The sequence below is a fragment of the Thamnophis elegans genome, chromosome 15 (genome assembly GCF_009769535.1).
Source record: "Thamnophis elegans isolate rThaEle1 chromosome 15, rThaEle1.pri, whole genome shotgun sequence".
NCBI classification, from domain to species: domain Eukaryota; kingdom Metazoa; phylum Chordata; class Lepidosauria; order Squamata; family Colubridae; genus Thamnophis; species Thamnophis elegans.
Window position 1 is genome coordinate 7842711 of NC_045555.1, and position 21223 is coordinate 7863933.

At 46.4% G+C, this 21223-nt stretch overlaps 1 protein-coding gene across 1 annotated transcript in view; it reads left to right on the plus strand.

Moving 5' to 3' along the window:
* EPHA2 (EPH receptor A2) overlaps nucleotides 1-21223 on the plus strand; it is a 54456-nt gene that overhangs the window by 16340 nt on the left and 16893 nt on the right. The window contains exons 4-11 of the mRNA XM_032232262.1: nucleotides 9048-9203; nucleotides 11655-11987; nucleotides 13799-13923; nucleotides 14040-14199; nucleotides 15167-15269; nucleotides 17387-17442; nucleotides 19186-19311; nucleotides 19471-19653. Of these exons, the coding sequence (XP_032088153.1) occupies nucleotides 9048-9203; nucleotides 11655-11987; nucleotides 13799-13923; nucleotides 14040-14199; nucleotides 15167-15269; nucleotides 17387-17442; nucleotides 19186-19311; nucleotides 19471-19653 (1242 nt within the window). The remainder of the gene's footprint in view (nucleotides 1-9047; nucleotides 9204-11654; nucleotides 11988-13798; nucleotides 13924-14039; nucleotides 14200-15166; nucleotides 15270-17386; nucleotides 17443-19185; nucleotides 19312-19470; nucleotides 19654-21223) is intronic.

The following is a 21223-nucleotide window of genomic DNA, read 5'->3' on the forward strand; positions in this document are numbered from 1 at the left end:
GGGGGAGTGTGGGGTGACATGTGCATTTGCAGGAGGGCAGGGTGCGGGAGGGGTGTATTGCATTATGGGTGTGGCCGCACATGTACACGTGACAACAAAAAGGTTGTTCTAACATGACAACCCAAGGGAAGCAAGCAGGCTTATCCCATTTTCATTTGGTTGGGGCAGGAGAGAGAGTGTGTGTGTGTGTGTGTGTGTGTGTGTGTGTGTGAGAGAGAGAGAGAGAGAGAGAGAGAGAGAGAGAGAGAGAGAGAGAGAGAGAGCTGGAATATTGCCAAGACGAGAGTGAGCAGAAAGAGTAAGAATGTACACAGGCGTAAAGGACTGCACACACTTAGAATAACAGAGTTTGGAGGGAACTTGAAGGTCTTCTAGTCCAACCCCCTGTATAGGCAGGAAACCCTACACCACTTCAGATAAATGGTTATCCAACATCTTCTTAAAAATCTCCAGTGTTGGAGCATTCACAAATTCTGGAGGCAAGTTGTTCCACTGATTAATTGTTCTCACTGTCAGGAAATTTCTCCTTAGTTCTAAGTTGCTTCGCTCCTTGATTAGTTTGCATCCATTGCTTCTTCTCCTGCCCTGAAGTACTTTGGAGAATAGTTTGACTCCCTCTTCTTTGTGGCAGCCCCTGAGATATTGGAAGACTGCTATCATGTCTCCCCTAGTCCTTCTTTTCATTAAACTAGACGTACCCAGTTCCTGCAACCGTTCTTCATATGTTTTAGCCTCCAGTCCCCTAATCATCTTGGTTGCTCTTCTCTACACTTCCTTCTCTGCAGGTCCTTAACCTAGCCCCTTATTTTGGGGTGGATCAAAGGGCTTTGAAGCCACATGAGAAGGAGGGGATCTAATATCCAAGCAGAGCTGGGGGGGATTTGCCATGGCTTTGCCCTTCCTGTTGGAGAAATAAGGGGGCTCCAGAACGAGCCTGGCCTTGGAGATCTGACCATGGGGAAGCATTTGCAGGTGGATGCCTGGCAGGAAAGGAAGTACAGGGACTCCCTTGCAGCCGCTCCCCAGGTGTCGTGCGGGAGGCCGAGCAGGTGTACTTCAGCCCTGCAGGAAACTGCTGGAGAACCAGCCGATCCCCTCCCTCCCTAGAGAGACACCCTCTGTCTCCTGGCTGGGGTGTGCCGTCTCTGGCTCAGTTCCTGCTTGACAAGAACAGCGGGGTGGCAGGGAAAAACCTCAGATCCTGCCGGCACCTGGCAGAGCCAGTGAGGCCATTTGACAGGGCGGTTTTTCCCTGCTTCAGAAGCTACCGCTAAGGATTCAATCATGGGGCCTGAAAAAGTCAGTGTATGTGCCAACAGGTGATTGGGCATTCCTTGGATAGGCAGAATGTTCCAGCCAGTGTTGTGGTCCACCAGCAGAACTGGCAGCAGATCCAGACAGTGAGGAAGCTGGGGAGGAACATGGGCCAGTCCTGGAGTCTGATGAGGGCTCTGTGTTGGAGGCAGAGAGGGGGCCAGGGCCGTATGCCAACTATCAGCTGCCTTCAGAGTCAGACATCAGTAAGGCAGAAGAACAGCTGGAGCCTGTTCCCAGTGTGTGCATGCGCACAGTGGCCAGACGAAGGGAACAGTTGAAAAACAAGGGTCGACTTGGGAGTAAGGCCACAGGTGGACGCTGACTGGTCCCTCCCAGAGGAAATAAAAGAGGAGCGAAAGGGGAGAGGAGTTTGCAGGAGACAATTAGTTCGCTTCATTGGTAAGTGACTCTCCGAGACTCCTGGCCAGGTTCTGCAGATATCAACCTGGCAACTCTCCAAGCCAGATAAGGTCTGTGACTTTAAATCCTCCCTTGAAAGACTTTGCCTGGATGTGAATGAGCAGAATTCACAGTCAATTGATAAAAGGGGTTTTTGTCGGGACCAGGAGTTGGCTTCAGGCTCTTGGGAACAGCCAGCATAAGCCGTGTCCCTAAGCAGGGAGGAGGTCCGTAGGCGCACAAGGAGGCTGTGGCGAGCAGATTGTGCCTCAGGAATGTGCCTGGAGTTTGGAGAGAGAGATACGGAGCTCCCAAGGTTATGGAGCACTCTTGAGCACAAACAGACTTCCCAACAGCCTCCCCCCCTCTTCGCTGCGGGGCTTATCTGGTAGGCCATTATCACACTTCCCTCCCTGATAACCAGTGTCGCCAGGGTCCAAATATGGAGACGGTGCTGGTTGTTTAACAGATTAACAGTGTTGGAAGGGACCTTATAGGTCATCTAGCCCAACCCCCAGCCCAAGTAGGAGACCCGACACCATTTCTGACAAGTGGCCTCTTCTCGAAAGCCTCCATTGATGAAGCTCCCCCAACTTCCGAAGGCAACTTCTGCTCCATGGGTTGATTGTTCTCACTGTCAGAAAGTTCCTCCTTATTTCCAGCTTTGAATCTCTCCTGGTTCAGTTTCCATCCATTATTATTATTCCTTGTGTGGCCTTTGGGGGCTTTGGGAAATAGCTTGACCTCCCCTCCTCTCTCTGGCAGCTCCTCAAATATTGGAAGACTGTTATCCTGTCTCCCCTGGTCCTTCTCTTCACTAGACTAGCCAGGCCCAGTTCCTGCAACCGTTCTTCTGTTTCAGTCTTCGGTTTCCAGTCCCCTCATCATCCTGGTTGCTCTTCTCTGCACTTTTTCTAGGCTCTCAAGATCTTTTTTATAGTGTGGGGGCCAAAACTGGATGCAGTACTCTAGGTGTGGCTTTACTAAGGTTTTATAGAGTGGTATTAGTCCCTCCCTTGATCTTGATTGTATCCCTCTGTTAATGCAATTTAGGATTGCATTGCCTTTTTTGGCTGCCCCTGCACACTGCTGGCTCATATTTAGCTGGTTGTACACTAAAGACTCCAAGATCCCTCTCACAGTCTCTGCTATTAAGCCTGGTTTCACCCAGTTTATATATGTACTTTTAGTTTTTCTTACCTAAGTGTAGGACTTTACTTTTCTCTACATTGAATTCCATCCTGTTAGATCAGGCTCAGTGCTTTTACAGCCAGATTTCAGATTTCAGATTTAATTTATTTGTATGCCGCCCTTCTCCGGGAGGGACTCAGGGCGGCGAACAACTCAAAAGGGGAAAAGGGGATACAAACACAATACACATAATTAAAATACACAAGAGTCATACGGCCATACAAGTCGAGAGGAAAGGGGAACTCATCAACCCCAGCCGTCCATTGCAACTGGGAAAACCACAGCCTTGACGCACTTTTGCTGGCAGGACGATGTCTGTGCTTTTTAACAGGCTGTCTAGATTTTCCATCGCTTTCCTCCCCAGGAGCAAGCATGTTTTAATTTCTTGGCTGCAGTCCCCATCTGCGGTGATCTTGGAGCCCAGGAAAATAAAATCAGACACTACCTCCATTTCTTCCCCATCTACTGTATTTGCCAGGAATTGAGAGGGCCGGATGCCATGAGCTTAGTTTTTTTTAAAGTTTAGATGTCCGTTTAGATTTTTAGATCTTAGAAAACTAAGATGATGGCATCTGGCTCTCTCAATTAGCAATATTGATATCACAATTATTTCAAAAGGCAACAGGTAAAAAGCACCAATTTAAAAGGGCACCTGGGTAAAAAGCACCTAATCAGAGATTGCGGCTGTGACATATTGGTTTCCAAAGCATTGAGGTGACCTCCACTACTCCTACAAGATCTGGACTGCAGATTGTGGCTGCAGATCCCTTGGCTGCTATTGGCAGTCATCCAGATTTTGGTAGCCTGATTTGGTAGCTCTACCTATCTGCTAATTTAATGCAGATATTAGAATTGTCTAACTGGGTTTCAGCCAGTGTTGAAATTCGAATGGTTTTACTACTGGTTCTGTGGGCGGGGCTTGGTGGGCATGGCGTGATGGATGGGGCTTGGTGGGCGGGGCAGGGGAAGGATACTGCAAAGTCTCCATTCCCTCCCAACTCTGGAGCCAGCCAGAGATGGCATTTGTCAGTTCTCCGAACCAGTCAAAATTTCCGCTACCGGTTCTCCGAACTACTCAAAATTTCCACTACTGGTTCTCCGAACTACTCAAAATTTCCGCTACCAGTTCTTTGAACTACTCAAAATTTCTGCTACTGGTTCTCCGAACTACTCAAATTTCTGTTAACGGTTCCCCGAACTACTCAAAATTTCTGCTACTGGTTCTCCGAACTACTCAAAATTTCCGCTACCAGTTCTTTGAACTACTCAAAATTTCTGCTACTGGTTCTCCGAACTACTCAAATTTCTGTTAACGGTTCCCCGAACTACTCAAAATTTCCGCTATCAGTTTTTTGAACTAATCAAAATTTCTGCTACCGGTTCTCCGGAATACTCAAAATTTCCGCTACTGGTCCTTTGAACTACTCAAAATTTCCACTACCAGTTCTCCGAACTACTCAAAATTTCTTCTATCGATTCTCCAAACTACTCAAAATATCCGCTACCAGTTCTTTGAACTACTCAAAATTTCTGCTACTGGTTCTCCGAACTACTCAAAATTTCTGCTACTGGTTCTCCGAACTACTCAAAATTTCTGCTACCGGTTCTCCGAACCACTCAAAATTTCTGCTACCGGTTCTCCAGAACCTGTCAGAACCTGCTGGATTTCACACTTGGTTTCAGTTCACCTTATGATGTCATGTAGTAGCATTAGGGGAATAATCAACGTAATAAGCAAAGCGTTTAAACCTATGGTTGGTGTTGCATGAATTTCCCCCTTGAACGTTAAAACACGATTTAGAATTCTGACCAATCGAAGGGTGGAGTTGCTGGAACAATTTGCATTCTGAGTTAAGAGTTTTAGGAGATCTGTACTGCCGCAAGACACCGCAGACGGTACGTATTGTCGCAGTCAGTTCAACAGCATCCTGACTACCCATTATAACCACCACTCCCAGTTAATACCAAGGAAACAGCTGCTGGCACACCTGCCTGGCAGCCCAAGGCAAGGCCTCAACACGTCTTCTAATTGTACATGCCCCCCTTTGGCCCCCAGGCACAGAGAGAAGTCTTCGCTAAGGGGGGGGGAGAAGGTGGCCCCGTTCCAGTTTTAAGATGCGCCCAGAAAGCTTCACCTTGTGCCAGACGCCTCTTTGGTGCTGCACATGTCTAGGCAAGCTAGGTCCTCTGGCCAATTTTTAGCCCCCGTTACTGTTAAAAAGACGCACACATTGGCCCTTTAGGTTCTCGATTAGAGGATGCGCCATAGATGCTTCTGGGCGTGTCAAGAAATCCTATGTATTTACGTTGGACTTGCCATAAACCTTAGTCAATTGTCCCAAAGGTGATTTTTATCCCATAAACACCTAGTAAATCGTCATTCTGGGTAGCAATAGCACTTAGATTTATATACCACTTCATAGTGCTTTTACAACCCTCTCTTGTTGTGGGGGAAGGAAACAGTAAGGGGTAAACAGTCACACCGTACATTAAAAAAAACATGCATTCCGAGATCTCGGTAGCATCTTAGGCCCCACCATCTCAGCCCTGCCTGTTGCGCGCTGATCCCCTTCGAGGGAAGGGCTCTGGGCACCGCCCCTTCCCTCCTGCCCGCCGGCTCATTTATGGGGCAGGTTTGCTGCCTTCCCCTTTGTTTCTCTGCAGATTGAAAAGGGACCACACGCATAAAGGCAGGCTGAACTTTGGAGTGGCAATGTTGTTGTTTCTGGAGAAACGGCTTCCAAAAACCCAAGCTGCCTTTTTCTATTCAGCCTGTAATCTCTATTGTTTGTTTGCCTGATTTAATCTTTGCATGGTAATAAAAGTTCCAGGCTAGGCAGAAGTTTAGAAAGACAGACAAGAGTTGAAGATCTCTTGAATCTACAGAGCTCAAGAAGAATCTTTTACCAAGGGGGTGTATGATGGGGACTGCAAGCAGGGACGGATTTAGATGAAAAGAGGCCCTAGGCTATTCCACTTATGAAGCCCTTTCACCTCCCATTTTTAAGTTTCTAAATTACACGAGAGACAATAAAATACATCATTACTGTGATATATATCAATATATATAGCTGGCCTCCCGACGGAGGGCGGCTCTGCTCTGCGGCAAAGGCAGCGAGGCCAGCCGCCTCCCCTGCTGCGCTCAGCTGCCCGGCTCGGCCCCCTCACCTGCCTGGCCGCTGGTGGGCTCCGCGTCGACGGGGCGGCTACTGGGAGCAGCCGCGCCTCTCGCCCGACCGCCGGTGCCGGGAACGTGGGCGGGCTCCCCAACTGCCGCGGCGCTGGAACGATCTTAACCAACACATTTTTATGTTTGTTTATTAGTCATATGCGTAGAATTTCTCCTTATTTTCGGTTCAGTGTTTTAGTGTTCACTGTTTTTAGAATAGTGTAATTTTAATTTTGCTAACAATTTGAATGTAGGCCCCTCTTGATCTTGAGGCCCCAGGCTGAAGCCTAGTTAGCCTATAGGAAAATCCGGTCCTGACTGCAGGCAAGAAATTAAAAGAGGCTTGCTCCTGGGGAGGAAAGCTATGGCAAATCTAGACAGCATCCTAAAAAGCAGAGACATCACCCTGCCAACACAAGTGCGTCTAGTCTTGAAAAATATGAATGCTTTATTATAAACCAATGGGAAATCTTTGTTCCAATCTTCGCTTTTACTCTTTAGAGATAGGTGATACTATAATAGTTTAAAGACTCATTGTTATTTGATAGATAATTATGAATTTAAGGAAAAAAGGATTGTTACAAATGAAATGATATTAATGGTAATCTGAACGTATAATGCTCAACGACAGCGAAACATTCAGCTATGTTTAATGTAAACCAGTGATGTTAATCCTAAATTTAAGAATTGATGCACAAAAACTTGTAATCAAACGACATGCTTGATGAAATGGAGGAAAGCTGTTCTTCTTTTCCTCTCTTGCTTTGTTTTGTATGTGTTGTTTTGTTTAAAAAGAATAAAAAATTATTTTAAAAAAAAGGTCTCTAGTCAAGGCGATGGTTTTCCCAGTTGCAATGGATGGCTGTGACAGTTGGACCATAAGGAAGGCTGAGCACCAAAGAATGGAGGCCCTTGAACTCTGGTGCTGGAGAAGACTCCTGCGAGTCCCTTGGACTGCAAGGCCATCCAACCGGTCAGTCCTAGAGGAGATCAACCGTGACTGCTCTTTAGAAGGTCCTAAATCCTGAAGAGGAAACTCAAAGATTTTGGCCACCTAATGAGAAGGAAGAAGGACTTCCTGGAGAAGAGCCTTATGCTGGGAACGATGGAGGGCAAGAGAAGAAGGGAACGAGGGAAGGAGGTGGCTGGATGGAGTCACCAAAGCAGTCGGCGTGAGCTTAAATGGACTCCAGAGGATGATAGAGGACAGGAAGGCCTGGAGGAATGTTGTCCATGGGGTCGCGATGGGTCGGACATGCAATGAACAACAACAGGGCCTAGAGCCGCATCTGTCCTGGGGGAGCCCATCTATGTTTATTCTTCCCATCCCTCAGCACATTTGATGTGCTGGGAATCTAATAAAAGCTGCCCCCACCTCCATCACACTGTCCAAGCTTCTTCCTAAGAAGAGGTAAAAGTAAAGGTTCCCCTCACACGTACATGCTAGTCGTTCCTGACTCTAAGGGGCGGTGCTCATCTTTGTTTCAAAGCCAAAGAGACAGCGCTGCCCGAAAACGTCTCCGTGGTCATGTGGCTGGCATGACTAAAAGCCGGAGGTGCACGGAACGCTGTTACCTTCCCACCAAAGATGGTCCCTATTTTTGTACTTGCATTTTTAATGTGCTTTCGGACTGGCAGAAGCTGGGACAAGTCACGGGAGCTCACTCCGTTACACGGCACTAGGGATTTGAACCGCCGAACTGCCGACTTTTCTGATCGACAAGCTCAGCGTCTTAGCCATTGAGCCAGATGGGAGAGACCAATTTCAGCGGTCTTCAGAATGGTCTTCACTGGCTCTGAAGTGGAGGGGGTTTTCTCCCTGAGGCGACGGCCTTCCTGACGGCAAGAGGTGGTGGCCGGAGAGAAAGAGAGAGGCTCAAACCAGAGCTTCCAAAGGCTCGTCCTCTACCGCTTCCTACCGGACGTGACTCAATTCCCAGGACCCCGAGAGCAAAGCTGTTTCCGACGGGAGGCTGTAGTTGTCCAGGAAGTAAATATGAAGTATGTAGCTGGCCAGGAAGTTAATACTCTTAAGCTGAATGGAATTTTCTCTGCAGCCTTGTCCTGCCAATATAATTACAACAATGTTCTACCTCCAAAATCTGCCGATATCAGCAAAGGGTGCTATAAAAAGCCAAAACGGCAGCAGGCAGATGCTGTGATCTCACTCACTTCGAGTTGGGCGGTGCCCATCCCGCCTCGCCCGTTTTGAGATGAAGCTGCGTTTTCAAAACTTCAGGGCCAGCAAGCAGCGCTTCATTTTAAAAGCACCCAGGTGTGCTCTGATGGACATGTTTTTATTTCGGCTCTGATGGACATGTTTTATTTCTTTCCCATTCCAGGAAAATTATTTGTTCACAATCCGCTATCAATCCATGTCTCTGAGTTTTGATTGTAGCCAATTTCTGTATTCACTGGCCAAGCCTTTTTTTCTAATTATTACTTGCATTAGGGATTATCCTTTATACTATTTATGTTGTTGTATTTTTGGTCATGGATTGCAATGGTGAGGCTAAAACCAATTTCGTTATATACATGAGGTACAATGACAATAAAGGCTAAAGGTAAAGGTTCCCCTCACACAAATGTGTTAGCCATTCCCGACTCTAGGGGGCGGTGCTCATCTCCGTTACAAAGTCAAAGACGTCTCCGTGGTCATGTGGCTGGCATGACTCAATGCCGAAGGCGCACAGAACACAGTTACCTTCCCACCAAAGGTGTTCCCTATTTTTCTACTTGCATTTTTACATGCTTTCGAACTGCTAGGTTGGCAGAAGCTGGGACAAGTGACAGGAGCTCACGCCGTTATGCGGTGCTGGGGATTCGAACCGCCGAACCGCCGACCTTTCTGATTGACAAGCTCAGCGTCTTAGCCACTGAGACACCGTGATCCCTTATAAAGGCTATGCTATACTTAATCTGCTGGTTGAAATGACAGTTACAAATATATATATATTTGTTTTCCTTCCAGCTTGCTCGCCAGGATTCTTTAAACAAGACGTCTCCAACAGCGCCTGCGCGAAGTGTCCCGCACACACACTGCCTTCTTTGGAAGGCTCCACTTTGTGTCCTTGTGAGGAAGGCTACTTCCGGGCTCCGAGTGATCCGGTTTCCATGGCGTGCACAAGTAAGTGAGAAACAGAACCGGTGCTGGGGAGGGGCCATGCCCGGAAGGACCGTTGATTTGTCCCTCCCCTAGGCTAGGTGGCTGGACAATACCATCAGTCTGCATGTATCAAGATCTTGAAATCTTCACACACTTGTTCACTCCGGTGGCAGGAGCTACACTGTTATTTTGTTTGTTTTTTCATATTTTGTTTACGTTACTTTCCATTTCCACCAAACAGTTTGTGATCTGGGCTTTAAACAATCAAAATCCGGAGTATAAGACGCACCTTTTTTCCTCAAAAAAGGAGGCTTAAAATCTGGGTGCGTCTTATCCGTCGAATACAGCATTTTTTGCCTCCTGAAGCCCCGCCCCCTTCACCAAAATGGCGGTGCATAGCCTTATGGAGGCTTTCAGAGAGCTCATGGGGGCTGGGGAGGGCAGAAATGAGCAACAAATGGACCATTTTTTGCTCAATTTTGCCCCCCCCCCCCTTCAGCAGCCCTCGATAAGCCTCCATAAGGCTATGCATGTAATAATAATAAAAAAAAAACAGGCCAGTTTTTGTAAAAAAAATGGCCATTGTTTGGGCGTTTTTGCACACCCCCCCCCCCCAAGGCTATTGATGCCTTTTTTAAAAACGGGCCATTTTTGGGAGGTTTGCAGAGTGCAAAAACTTTTTTTTCCCCTTTCGGAAAGCTTTGTAGTTAAAGTGATTGATGAGAATTAGATTGATCAAGTGCTGTGCCAGCAGAAACAAAGTCTTAGGTGTTGCAGATTGTCAGCGATTTTCTTCTCCAGCCCATGGATAAATACACCTGGAAATCCCCCCCTCTCTCCCTACCTCCCTACTGTATTTCTCTCTCTCTCTCCCTCCCTCCCCCCCCTCTCTCCCTCTATCTACCTACCTACCTAGCTACTCTTTCTCTCCCTACCTACCTACTGTATTTCTTTCTCTCTCTCTCTCTCTCTCTTTCTCTTTCTCTCTCTCTCTCTCTCCCTACTTACCTACCTACCTACCTACCTACATTTTTAAAAAAATTGCCTCTTCTAAGCCTTGGGGTGTCTTATACTCTGGTACGTCTTATACTCCGAAAAATACGGTGTTGTAATAATCATCACAATACTATCAAGAATATAACTATATATCAATACAATTACAATAGTACATAACATCTCCATCATCAATTCTCTCCACATTAACATTTCCTCTTTTTTATGTATGTATCTCCTACTTTCTAATGTCTAACTTGTCTCACCATGGGTAAAATACATCCTACATCAAGAAATATTCAGTTCATTTTTATCCTTAATAATGAGCATTACCGTATATACTCGAGTATAGGCCGACCCGAATATAAGCCGAGGCACCTAATTTTACCACAAAAAAACTGGAAAAGTTATTGACTCGAGTATAAGCCTAGGGTGGGAAATGCAGCAGCTACCGGTAAATTTCAAAAATAAAAATAGATACCAATAATGTTTTTGAATATTTATTTCAAAGAAAAACAGTAAACTAGCGGTGTATTCAATGAAATACTTCACTCACCTCATGATGCTGATGTCCCGCTGTGATGATAATGTCCCGTGCAGCCGCGGGAGCGATGTCCCGCCTCCTATGACACACGGCACAGTGATTCCTATCATTGGATCACTGTACCAGAGGAGGTGGACATCGCTATGTGGCTGCTTGCCATAACAAGGAGGAGGTGGGACATCGTTGCAGAGCGGCAGGAGGGGGAGGAAGGGGAATCGTAAGACAGCCCTGCATTACATTAGAATGTGAGGAGGGGGGATGGTGCGGTGCGCGCTGCGCGGCAAACTGACACAGAGGGAGGGGAAACTCACAGGGGCACTGGGCCATTCACGAGTGTCACCCAGCGGCATGGCCCCGCCCCTTTTTCTCCTCCATTTCGGGCAAATTTTTCACTGACTCGAGTATAAGCCGAGGCGGCTTTTTTCAGCCCAAAAAGTGGGCTGAAAAACTAGGCTTATACTCGAGTATATACAGTAATCTGTCCATTTCTGCGCATTCTAATATTTTCTTAATGACCCTGTCATCTGACGGTATTTCATCATTTTCCCATTGTTGAGCAAATACAATTCTAGCTGTGGTTAATATATATAAAACTGGATCTACAGTCTTTTTGTCAATTTTTTCTGGTAGAATGCCCAACAAAAAATATCCCAGGTTTCGGGTCAATAGGACCTATGCTTTTATGACTTTTCCCTCTGTTTAGTGAAACAATTCTGGAATAAATGAATAAATAACCCTTAAGGTTGGCTTCTACAATTTTGCTTTGTCCATATCCCATCTAAGGAAGTGCAGAATGGAAGAGGAAGGAAAGGCAGCAGGAGATAAAGGGCAGAGAGATACACAGTGGAAACTGAGAGGGAAAAATGTGCATCCATGAGATCTGGGTATGCTTTTATTTTATTTTTCCCAATTATTCTTTTTTGTCCTCCTGACAGAGCCCCCCTCTGCTCCTCAGGGGGTGACAGCGATCGGTCTGGGGGCTAAAGTCCAGCTGCGTTGGTCTCCGCCCCAGAACTCGGGAGGCCGCCAAGATGTCAGCTACCGAGTGTCGTGCGAACAGTGCTGGCCAGACTCGGGGGACTGCCGATCTTGCGACACCGCTCTCCGATATTCGGACAATCCGCACAAACTCACCGGCACATCCTTGACGGTTAGCGATCTGGAGCCACACGTAAACTACACTTTCACCGTAGAAGCCCAAAATGGCGTGTCCTCCTTCAGTACCCAGCGCAGCTACGGAGTCACGAGCATCAGTGTCAATCAGACAGGTAAAGGTCTCGGGTATCGTAACCGGATTAAAAGGGAGGGGATCTAGTGATACAGTGAGATTGCCAATTTCCGGGGGCTGTCAGTCCGTGGCCCCTGGGTGGAATTAAGACAGGCTACAGTTCTTTGATTTTTGGGGACCGTGTTTCCCCGAAAATAAGACAAGGTCTAATTTTCTTTTGACCCCAGAAATAAGCGCTTGGCCTTATATTCGGGGACGCCTTATTATTTTGAGGTGCAGGAGGGGCCGAGCATGGTCACCTCATGGCTGCTGCTGTGTTGCAATATTTTCAGGGTGCGCTTATTATTTTTGAGGTGCAGGAGGCAGCGAGTGTGGTCACCTCATGGCTGATGCTGTGTTGTAATATTTTCGGGGAGGTCTTATTATTTTTGAGGCGCAGGAGGGGGCGAGTGTGGTCACCTCATGGCTGCTGCTGTGTTGCAATATTTTCAGGGAGGGCTTATTATTTTTGAGGCGCGGGATGCCCCTTAACCAAACCCTGTGGCATGCGGATAAGTTGATCCAGAGAGGGCCCTCTCTGTTTCTGGCACACTCTTGCCAGCCCTAGCATCACTGAGCCTGGTTTTTGGGAGCGCCGTTCTGTGTGGATGGCAGGTGCATGTTGGGCCCTGGGGCATGTTCCCCCTCCCCCCCCAGGAAATGGTGGAGACTGGCTGAGCACATGTTTAAATATTTTAGAGAAGGGCTTATTTTTGGGGAGGGTTTATTTTAAAGCATGGGCTCAAAAGCCCAATTGGGCTTATTATCCAGGGAGGTCTATTTTGGGCTTATTTTCGGGGAAACAGGGTATTTGGTGAGACACTGTGGGTCGTTTACTTCTACGTCAAAATAGATAGTTTTGTGATACAGTTATCAAATCCCTCCGTGATTTAACAGACTGCCGTCTTCCGAAAACAAACTCGACAAAGCCACTTAATTCTATGACATTGTTCATTGTGGCTCTGCTGCAAATTCTAATCATGGCTTCAGGATGGAGAAAGGTTTTTCCTTTGGGGCAGCCTTTTTAACATTAGGTGTTTTGACCGAGGCTTCCCAAGAGCCTGAAGCAAACTCCTAGTCCCGACAAAAAAACCTTTTATTAATTGACTGTCAATTCTGCTCATTGACATCCAGAAAAGTCTTTCAAGGGAGGATTTACAGTCACAGATCTTATCTGGCTTGGAGAACTGCCAGGCCGATAGCTGCAAAACGTAGCAAGGAGCCTTGGAGAGTCACAAACCAATTAAGCGAACTAATTGTCTCCTGCAAACTCCACTCCCCTTTCGCTCCTCTTTCATTTCCTCTGGGAGGGGCCATTCATCGTCTGCCTGTGGCCTTCCTCCCAAGTCGACCCCTGTTCTTTAGCTTTTCCCTTCCTCTGGCAACTCTGTGCATGCACACACTGGGAACAGGCTCCAGCTGTTCTTCTGCCTCACTGATGTCTGACTATGAAGGCATCTGATAACTGGCATGTGGCTCTGGCCCCCTCTCTGCCTCCAGCACAGAGCCCTCCTCAGAGCCTTCCCCAGACTCCAGGTTCCTGGCCCATATTCCTCCCCAGCTTCCTCACTGTCCGAATCTGCTGCCAGCTCTGCTGGTTGGTTGCTGGCCGGCCACAACATTAGGAAGCACACGAGTAACTAAGTTGTACCCTACCGAAAGGGAGCAGCTTTTGATTGTGTAAATCCAACGTGGGCTGATAGGGGATTCATGCCGTCGTGTCTGGCCAAGACAATGGTGGGAAAAGCGTAACTGGCTCCATGCGGATTTTGTCAGCCCTACTTCCTCCTCTTTCTCTTCCTCCTTGTTCAGAACCACCAAGAGTAACTTCAGTGACCATGGACAGTCGGACCACTACTAGTTTAACATTGTCTTGGACCGTCCCTCCTCGCCAACAGAGCCATGTTTGGAAATATCAGGTTACTTACAAGAAGAAGGTAGGACTCGCTCCCACCTTTGCAACGTCCTTTGGTGGGGGGTTATATTTTGAAGTAGGAAAATGAGCCTTTCTTTTTTCGCTCTCTCACTTTTTGTTGCTTTGCTGTTGTTACAGAAGGATGAAAACAGCTATTCAGTCCTGCGCTCCGAAGGGAACTCCGTCACCCTCCATAAGCTGACCCCTAAGACCAAGTATCTGGTGAGCGTCCAGGCGCTGACCCAGGAGGGTCACGGAGCCCACAGCATGGAGCACGAGTTTGAGACCCTCCCTGAAAGTGAGATTGCTTTGGATTCTTTTTTTCTTTCCTTCTCTTCTCTTCTTTCTTTCTTTCATTATCTACCTTTCCTTTCTCTTTCTTCCTTTCTCTTCCTTTCTTTCCTTCTCCCTTTCCCTTTCTTTCTTTCTTTCTTTCTTTCTTCCTTACTCTTTCCTTACTCTTCCTTTCTTTCCTTTCTCTTCCTTTCTTTCTCTTCCTTTCCTTTCTGTCTATTTCTTTCCTTTCTATTTTTCCTTTTCCTTTCTTTTTTTTCTTCTTTCTTCTTTCCTTTCTCTTCCTTCCTTTCTTTCTCTTTCCTTAATCTTTCTTCCTTTCTCTTCCTTTCTTTCCTTCTTCCTTTCCCTTTCTTTCTTTCTTTCTTTCTTTCTTTCTTTCTTCCTTCCTTACTCTTTCCTTACTCTTCCTTTCTTTCCTTTCTCTTCCTTCCTTTCCTTTCTTTCTATTTCTTTCCTTTCTATTTTTCCTTTTTCTTTCTTTTCTTCTTTCTTTCCCTTCTCTTCCTTCCTTCCTTTTTTCCTTTCCCTTTCTTTCTTTTTCCCTTTCTTTCTTCCTTTCTTTCCTTTTTCTTCCTTCCTTCCTTTCTCTTCCTTCCTTTCCTTTCTCTTCCTTCATTCCTTTCTTTCCTTTCTCTTTCTTTCCTTTCTATTTTTCCTTTTTCTTTCTTTTCTTCTTTCTTTCTCTTTCTTTCCTTTCTCTTCCTTCCTTCCTTTCATTCCTTCCTTTTTTCCTTTCCTTTCCTTTCCCTTTCTTTCTTTTTCTCTTTCTTTATCTCTCTATCTTTTCTTTTTTTTCTTTCTTCTTTCTTCCTTTTTCTTTCTTTTCAGAGGAGCCCCTTAGGATTAATGAGGTGGCGGCAAAAATAAATGCAATATTGAGGCAGAGTTAATCATTTGACAACCACCAATCCTGGGAATTTATCTTTTGAAAAGGCTTCCCCCTACCTGTAGTATTCTTCTCTCCATAGATCCAAATGGTGTGAATACGGCCGCAGTCCTCGGAGGATCCATTGCTGGCTTCATCTTCATGCTTGCTGTCATTGTGATACTTTTTCTCTTCCTTCGACAAAGGTTTGTTTTGTATTTGTTTTAAAATCCTGTTTCTTTCGGACATGAGGAGTTTTAGGTGGGCTGAAAATACTCCATTTCCCATATTTTTGTCCTCCACGTGCCCCCACTAACACCCAGGCTCTGTGGGTATCGAAACAATACAAATTGTATGCCCAAAGGAGAGAGAGCAGGCGATGGGGAACTGTCTCAGTTTCCTCATCCCAATCTTTTTTCCCCAGTAATTGCACTTTCTGAGTTACTATTCTCTCTCTCTCCATCTCCCTCTCACCCTCACCCCTCTCTTTTTCCCTCTCCTTCCCCACCCTCTCCCCCACCCCTTCCCTCCCTCTTTTTCTCTCCCTCCCCCTCTCTCCCTTTCTCTCCCTCTCCCTCTCCTCTTCCCCACCCCTCTTCCCCTCCCTCTCTCTCTCCCTGTCCCACTCTCTCTCCTTCTCTTCCCTGCCCCCTCCCTCTCCCTCACCCCCTCCCTCTCCCCGTCCCTCCCTCTTTCTTCCTCTCCTCCTCTTCCCCACCCCTCCCTCTCCCCCCTCCTCCCCTCCTCTCTTTCTCCCTCCTCTCCCCCTCTGTCTCCCTCTCCTTCTCTTCCCCACCCCTCCCCCTCGCTCCCTCTCTCCCCCACCCCCTCCCCACACTCCCTCTCTCCCTCCCCCTCCAGCTCTCCATCCCTCCCTCTCCCTTCCCCTCTCTCCCCACCTTCTCCCTTCCCCCTCCCCCTCCCCCCTCTCCCTCACTCCTTTCTCTCCCTCCACTCTCCCTCCCTCCTTCTCTCTCTTTTTGCTGGAGTTTCTTCAAAGGTGAGAGGGTGTGAAGCGGGGGTGAGGTGGAGAACAGGAGTAGAGGTGGTAGTTAGCACAAGGAAATGTAGAATTCCATCCAAATGACCAAGAATCTAGAGCAAGGGTGTCAAACTCAATTTCATTGAGGGCTGCGTCAGGGTTGTGTTTGACTTGGGGGGGGGGCTGGGCTGGGTGTGGCCAGGGTGGATGTGGCCACTTGTGTCTGGGGGCGCCTGTGGTGTCCCAAGCGCTCTGCCAGCGAAAACAGGCCCTCTAGCTCTGTTTTCGGCTGCCACAGCTTCCTGCAACTCTCGCCCAGTGAAAATGGAACTTGGGAGAGTCGCGGGCTCCGTTTTCACTGGTAGAGGCACCACGGGCCGGCCTTCACTCTTTCCCGGGCAGCCCTGTGGGCCAGATCTAAGAACCTCACGGCCCGGATCCGGCCCACGGGCCTTGAGTTTGACACCCCTGCTGCAGATGGACATCAGTTTAATCCTTCTTGGGTTTTGCCATAAAAAATACAGTAGAAGAATAGAATAGAATAACAGAGTTGGAAGGGACCTTGGAGGTCTTCTAGTCCACCCCTCCGCTCAAGCAGGAGACCCTCTATACTATTTCTGACAAGTAGCTGCCCAGTCTCTTCTTGAAAGCCTCCAGTGATGAAGCTCCCACAGCCTCTGGAGGCAAGATGGTTCTCACTGTCAGAAAATTTCTCGGCTGAATCTCTCCTTGGTCAGTTTCCATCCATTATTCCTTGTCTGGCTTCAGGTGCCTTGGAAAACAGCTTGACCCCCCCACTCCTCTGTGGCAGCCCCTCATATATTGGAAGCCTGTTATCCTGTCTCCCCTGGTCCTTCTCTTCACTAGACTAGCCAGGCCCAGTTCCTGCAACCGTTCATTGTATGTTTTAGCCTCCAGGCCCCTCATCATCCTGGTTGCTCTTCTCTGCACTTTTTCTAGAGTCTCAGCCTCTTTTTTATAGTGTGGTTCTTAATTTTAGGTTGCCCTTCTCCTTGAAAGCGTGCTAGGCGTATCATCCAGTTTTTAAACCTGCAAGAAAATTAACTATTCATCGTAGGCCCAGTGCGCCATTTCTGCAGGAGAGAGAAGTTGAAGAGGGAAACAGTGCAGCGGCTGAGATTGATAAGCATCTCCCAGGCCTCCTACTGAAGACGGGGCCTCCTTATTTCAAACTTTTAATAACAATGGGAGAAGGAGGAGGAGGAGGAGGAGGAGAATAAAGCAGGCTTCTTTAATCCAGCTGTTGGAAGATGCTTGGGAGGAGTTGAAGGCTCTGCCGTCTTTCGGGAATTATCAGTTAACCCTTCTAATTTCATTTAGGAAAAAGAATTTGCGGGCCCGGCAAACTTCAGAAGATGTTTACTTTTCCAAATCTGGTGAGTATTAGTCACTTTATTGTATGGTTGCACTAGAAAGATTGAGCAAATCTGGGATACTAGAAAGGATTTTCTCTCTATATCTACCTACCTACCTACCTATCTATCATCTATCTATCATCTATCTATCTATCATCTATCTATCAATCTATCTATCTATCATCTATCTATCATCTATCTATTTATCTATCTATCATCTATCTATCAATCAATCAATCTATCTATCATCTATCTATCATCTATCTATTTATCTATCTATCATCTATCTATCTATCTATCTATCTATCTATCTATCTATCATCTATCTATTTATCTATCTATCATCTATCTATCTATCTATCTATCTATCATCTATCTATTTATCTATCTATCATCTATCTATCTATCTATCATCTTTCTATCTATCTATCATCTTTCTATCTATCTATCATCTATCTATCATCTATCTATCTATCTATCTATCATCTATCTATCTATCTATCATCTATCTATCTATCTATCATCTATCTATCATCTATCTATCTATCTATCTATCTATCTATCATCTATCTATCATCTATCTATCTATCTATCTATCATCTATCTATCATCTATCTATCTATCTATCTATCTATCTATCTATCTATCTATCTATCTATCTATCTATCTATCTATCTATCTATCTATCATCTATCTATCTATCTATCATCTATCTATCATCTATCTATCATCTATCTATCTATCTATCTATCTATCTATCTATCTATCTATCATCTTTCTATCTATCTATCATCTATCTATCTATCATCTATCTATCTATCTATATATCTATCTATCTATCATCTATCTATCATCTATCTATCTATCTATCTATCTATCATCTATCTATCATCTATCTATCTATCTATCTATCTATCTATCTATCTATCTATCTATCTATCTATCTATCTATCTATCATCTATCTATCTATCCAATAGCACTTAAGACTTCACAGCCTCTCTAAGCATATTGGAAGGCTGAGTCAACCTTCGGCTTGTCTTCTATTAAGCTGTATGTATGTATATATGTTCCAGCATAACTCTGGAGTGCCTCGAGCAATTTCAACCAAACTTGGTACACAGATGAATTACCCTCTGGAAACAAATAGCGGGGGAGGAGGGGAAAGACACCCCTGGTGTGTGAGACTGTTTGTGGGTTTCTGTGTCCCAGCATAACTCTGGACCGCCTGGCCCGTTAAGGAGAGCAAGTGCCGCGTCCTAAAGCGGCAATTAGACAAACTCTTCGGGGCAAAGTGCCAGGAATGAGGAGCGCATGGGAGGGGAAAGGGAGAGGGCAGGGAGGATGGGTATGGGACAGGGAAGGGAGAGGGCAGGGATGATGGGCATGGGAGTAGGGAGATGAAAGGCCCCTTTCAATGGCTCCGTCAGACAAACGCTTCGGGGCAAAGTGCCAGGATCGTAGACAGGGCGGGAAAGAGGAGCGCATGGGACAGGGAAGGGAGAGGACGGGGATGATGGGCATGGGAGCAGGGAGACCCTCTCAGACAAACGCTTCAACGTCTATAAATACCCAGCCACTGCTGGCTTATCAGCTAATATTTTTAAAACAAAAAACGGGCATGCCTATTTCCATCCAATCCCTAAGAGGCAGACCGTGGAGAGAGGTTGGGTTCAGGTTTGACCAAACAACAAATTTCTCTCCACTTCAAAGCAGGGGAGCCCCCTTGGTGAGCTATTCTCATTTTCTACCCTTGGACTCTGCAGATCAGCTCAAACCCCTGAAGACCTACGTGGACCCCCACACTTACGAAGACCCCAATCAGGCGGTCTTGAAGTTCACCACCGAGATCCACCCTTCCAGCATTTCTCGGCATAAAGTGATCGGAGCAGGTAACGGATTCCCATCATCCCAAAAACAGGGCAAGAAAGGGACGGTTGCTTGAGTTGTGATCAAGAGGGTTGTGTTTAATTTAACCTCCCGCTCCATCACAAATCGTTCCAAGGGATTCTTTCAACGCCTCCGTTTTTTTTCCCCCTGCCCTCCGTTAGGAGAATTTGGTGAGGTTTACAAAGGCATTCTGAAAAGTGGCAAGAAGGAGAACCCCGTGGCCATAAAGACGCTGAAATCCGGCTACACCGAAAAACAACGCATTGACTTTCTGAGCGAGGCAAGCATCATGGGGCAGTTCTGTCATCAAAACATCATCCATTTGGAAGGAGTGGTCTCCAAATGTAAGTGCTGGGGTAAGGTCCTCGCTTGGGTCTTGGTTTCTGGCTCCAAGGCATCACTTTCCCCTGGGCAGGGTGTTGTGACTCAGCAGTTCTGCTGTGAGTTTTTTCGGGATACAAGATTCAGTATGCAGCTGGGGCTTGTGGGAGGAAGTTTGGAGATAAAAGGACGGATGCTGCCACGCCCCAGTTGCTGGAGTCAATGTCGTTCCTTCGTGCGTGCCTTGGTTTGTACAACATTGCTTGCTTATTCATCGTGATTTATGCCTGTTACACTTGGATAAGTGCTTTGGTGTTTCATGTAAACCTGATCCGTGGAGACTGTGAAAGAAGTGAAGTGCTTGTAAGAGCCTTTTGTTTTGCATTCTTGTCGGAGACTTGTATTTATGTTATTTCTGGGCTCGAAGCCAGTTTGAACTGAGAACTGATAAAGAAAGACTTCCTTTTAAGTTGCCTGCCTGCGTTTGTTAACGAGCCGTGAAGGGGGGGACAGAACAGCAGGGGTAGCAGGGGAGATCTTGAGTGGGTTTCACACAAGGTGGATTTGATTAAAAAGGCTGGATTTAAATCATAATTTTTAAAGAGTACCGTATTTTTCAGAGTATAAGACGCACCAAGATTTTGAAGAGGTACATTTTTTAAAAAAAAGGTTTTGCACTCTGCCGGCCTCCCGAACTCTCTGCATGCCTCATTTTTTGTGAAAAACAGGGCATGCATAGGCTTTGAGAAGCTTGTAAAATGCTCTGGGGGAGGGGGCAAAAACAAGCAAAAAAACAACCCGTTTTTTGCAAAAATGAGCCCATTTTTTGCGGAAAAGAGGGCATGCATGGCTTTGAGAGACTTGTAGAGTGCTCCTGGGGGGCGGGCAAAAATGAGCAAAAAAAAGCCAATTTTTTGCAAAAATGAGGCCATTTTTTGCGGAAAAGAGGGCATGCATGGCTTTGAGAGCCTTGTAGAGTGCTCCTGGGGGCTGGGGGGGGGGGCAAAAACAAGCAAAAAAATGGCCTGTTTTTGCTCGTTTTGTGCCCTCCCCAGCCCCCAGGAGCACTCTGGAAGCCTCCCAAAGGCTATGCATGGCCATTTTTGCAAATGGGGTGGGATTTCGGGAGGCCAAAAATGTTGTATTCAGTGTATAAGACGCACCCAGATTTTCACCTCTTTTTTGGGAGGAGGAAGGTGCATCTCATACTCTGCAAAATACGGTAACTGTCATCTCTGTCCCACAGCAGCACCTTCTCTAACCTGCTGTTGACTCACCGACAGTCTCAATATTTCAGAATATACAGCCTCATGCTCCATAACTAAGCTCTATTTCATGCTGAACAAGCTAAAGTATTAACGTATCTTGTGTCAAGTTTCCTAACAATGCCATAACTAAATTATAATAATCGAGCCAATGTTTTAATACAAAAAACCAGTGATTAATTGATAGCTTCATTGGGGAAGATTTGTTCGCAGCCAAATCTTTGCTTTGTTTATCTGCTTCTGAACTTTATCCCTGTTCCCTCCCTCCCCTCAGTCTGTGTCATAAATCTCGTTACCCAATAGATACACCCCTCCCAGCCAGCAGCAG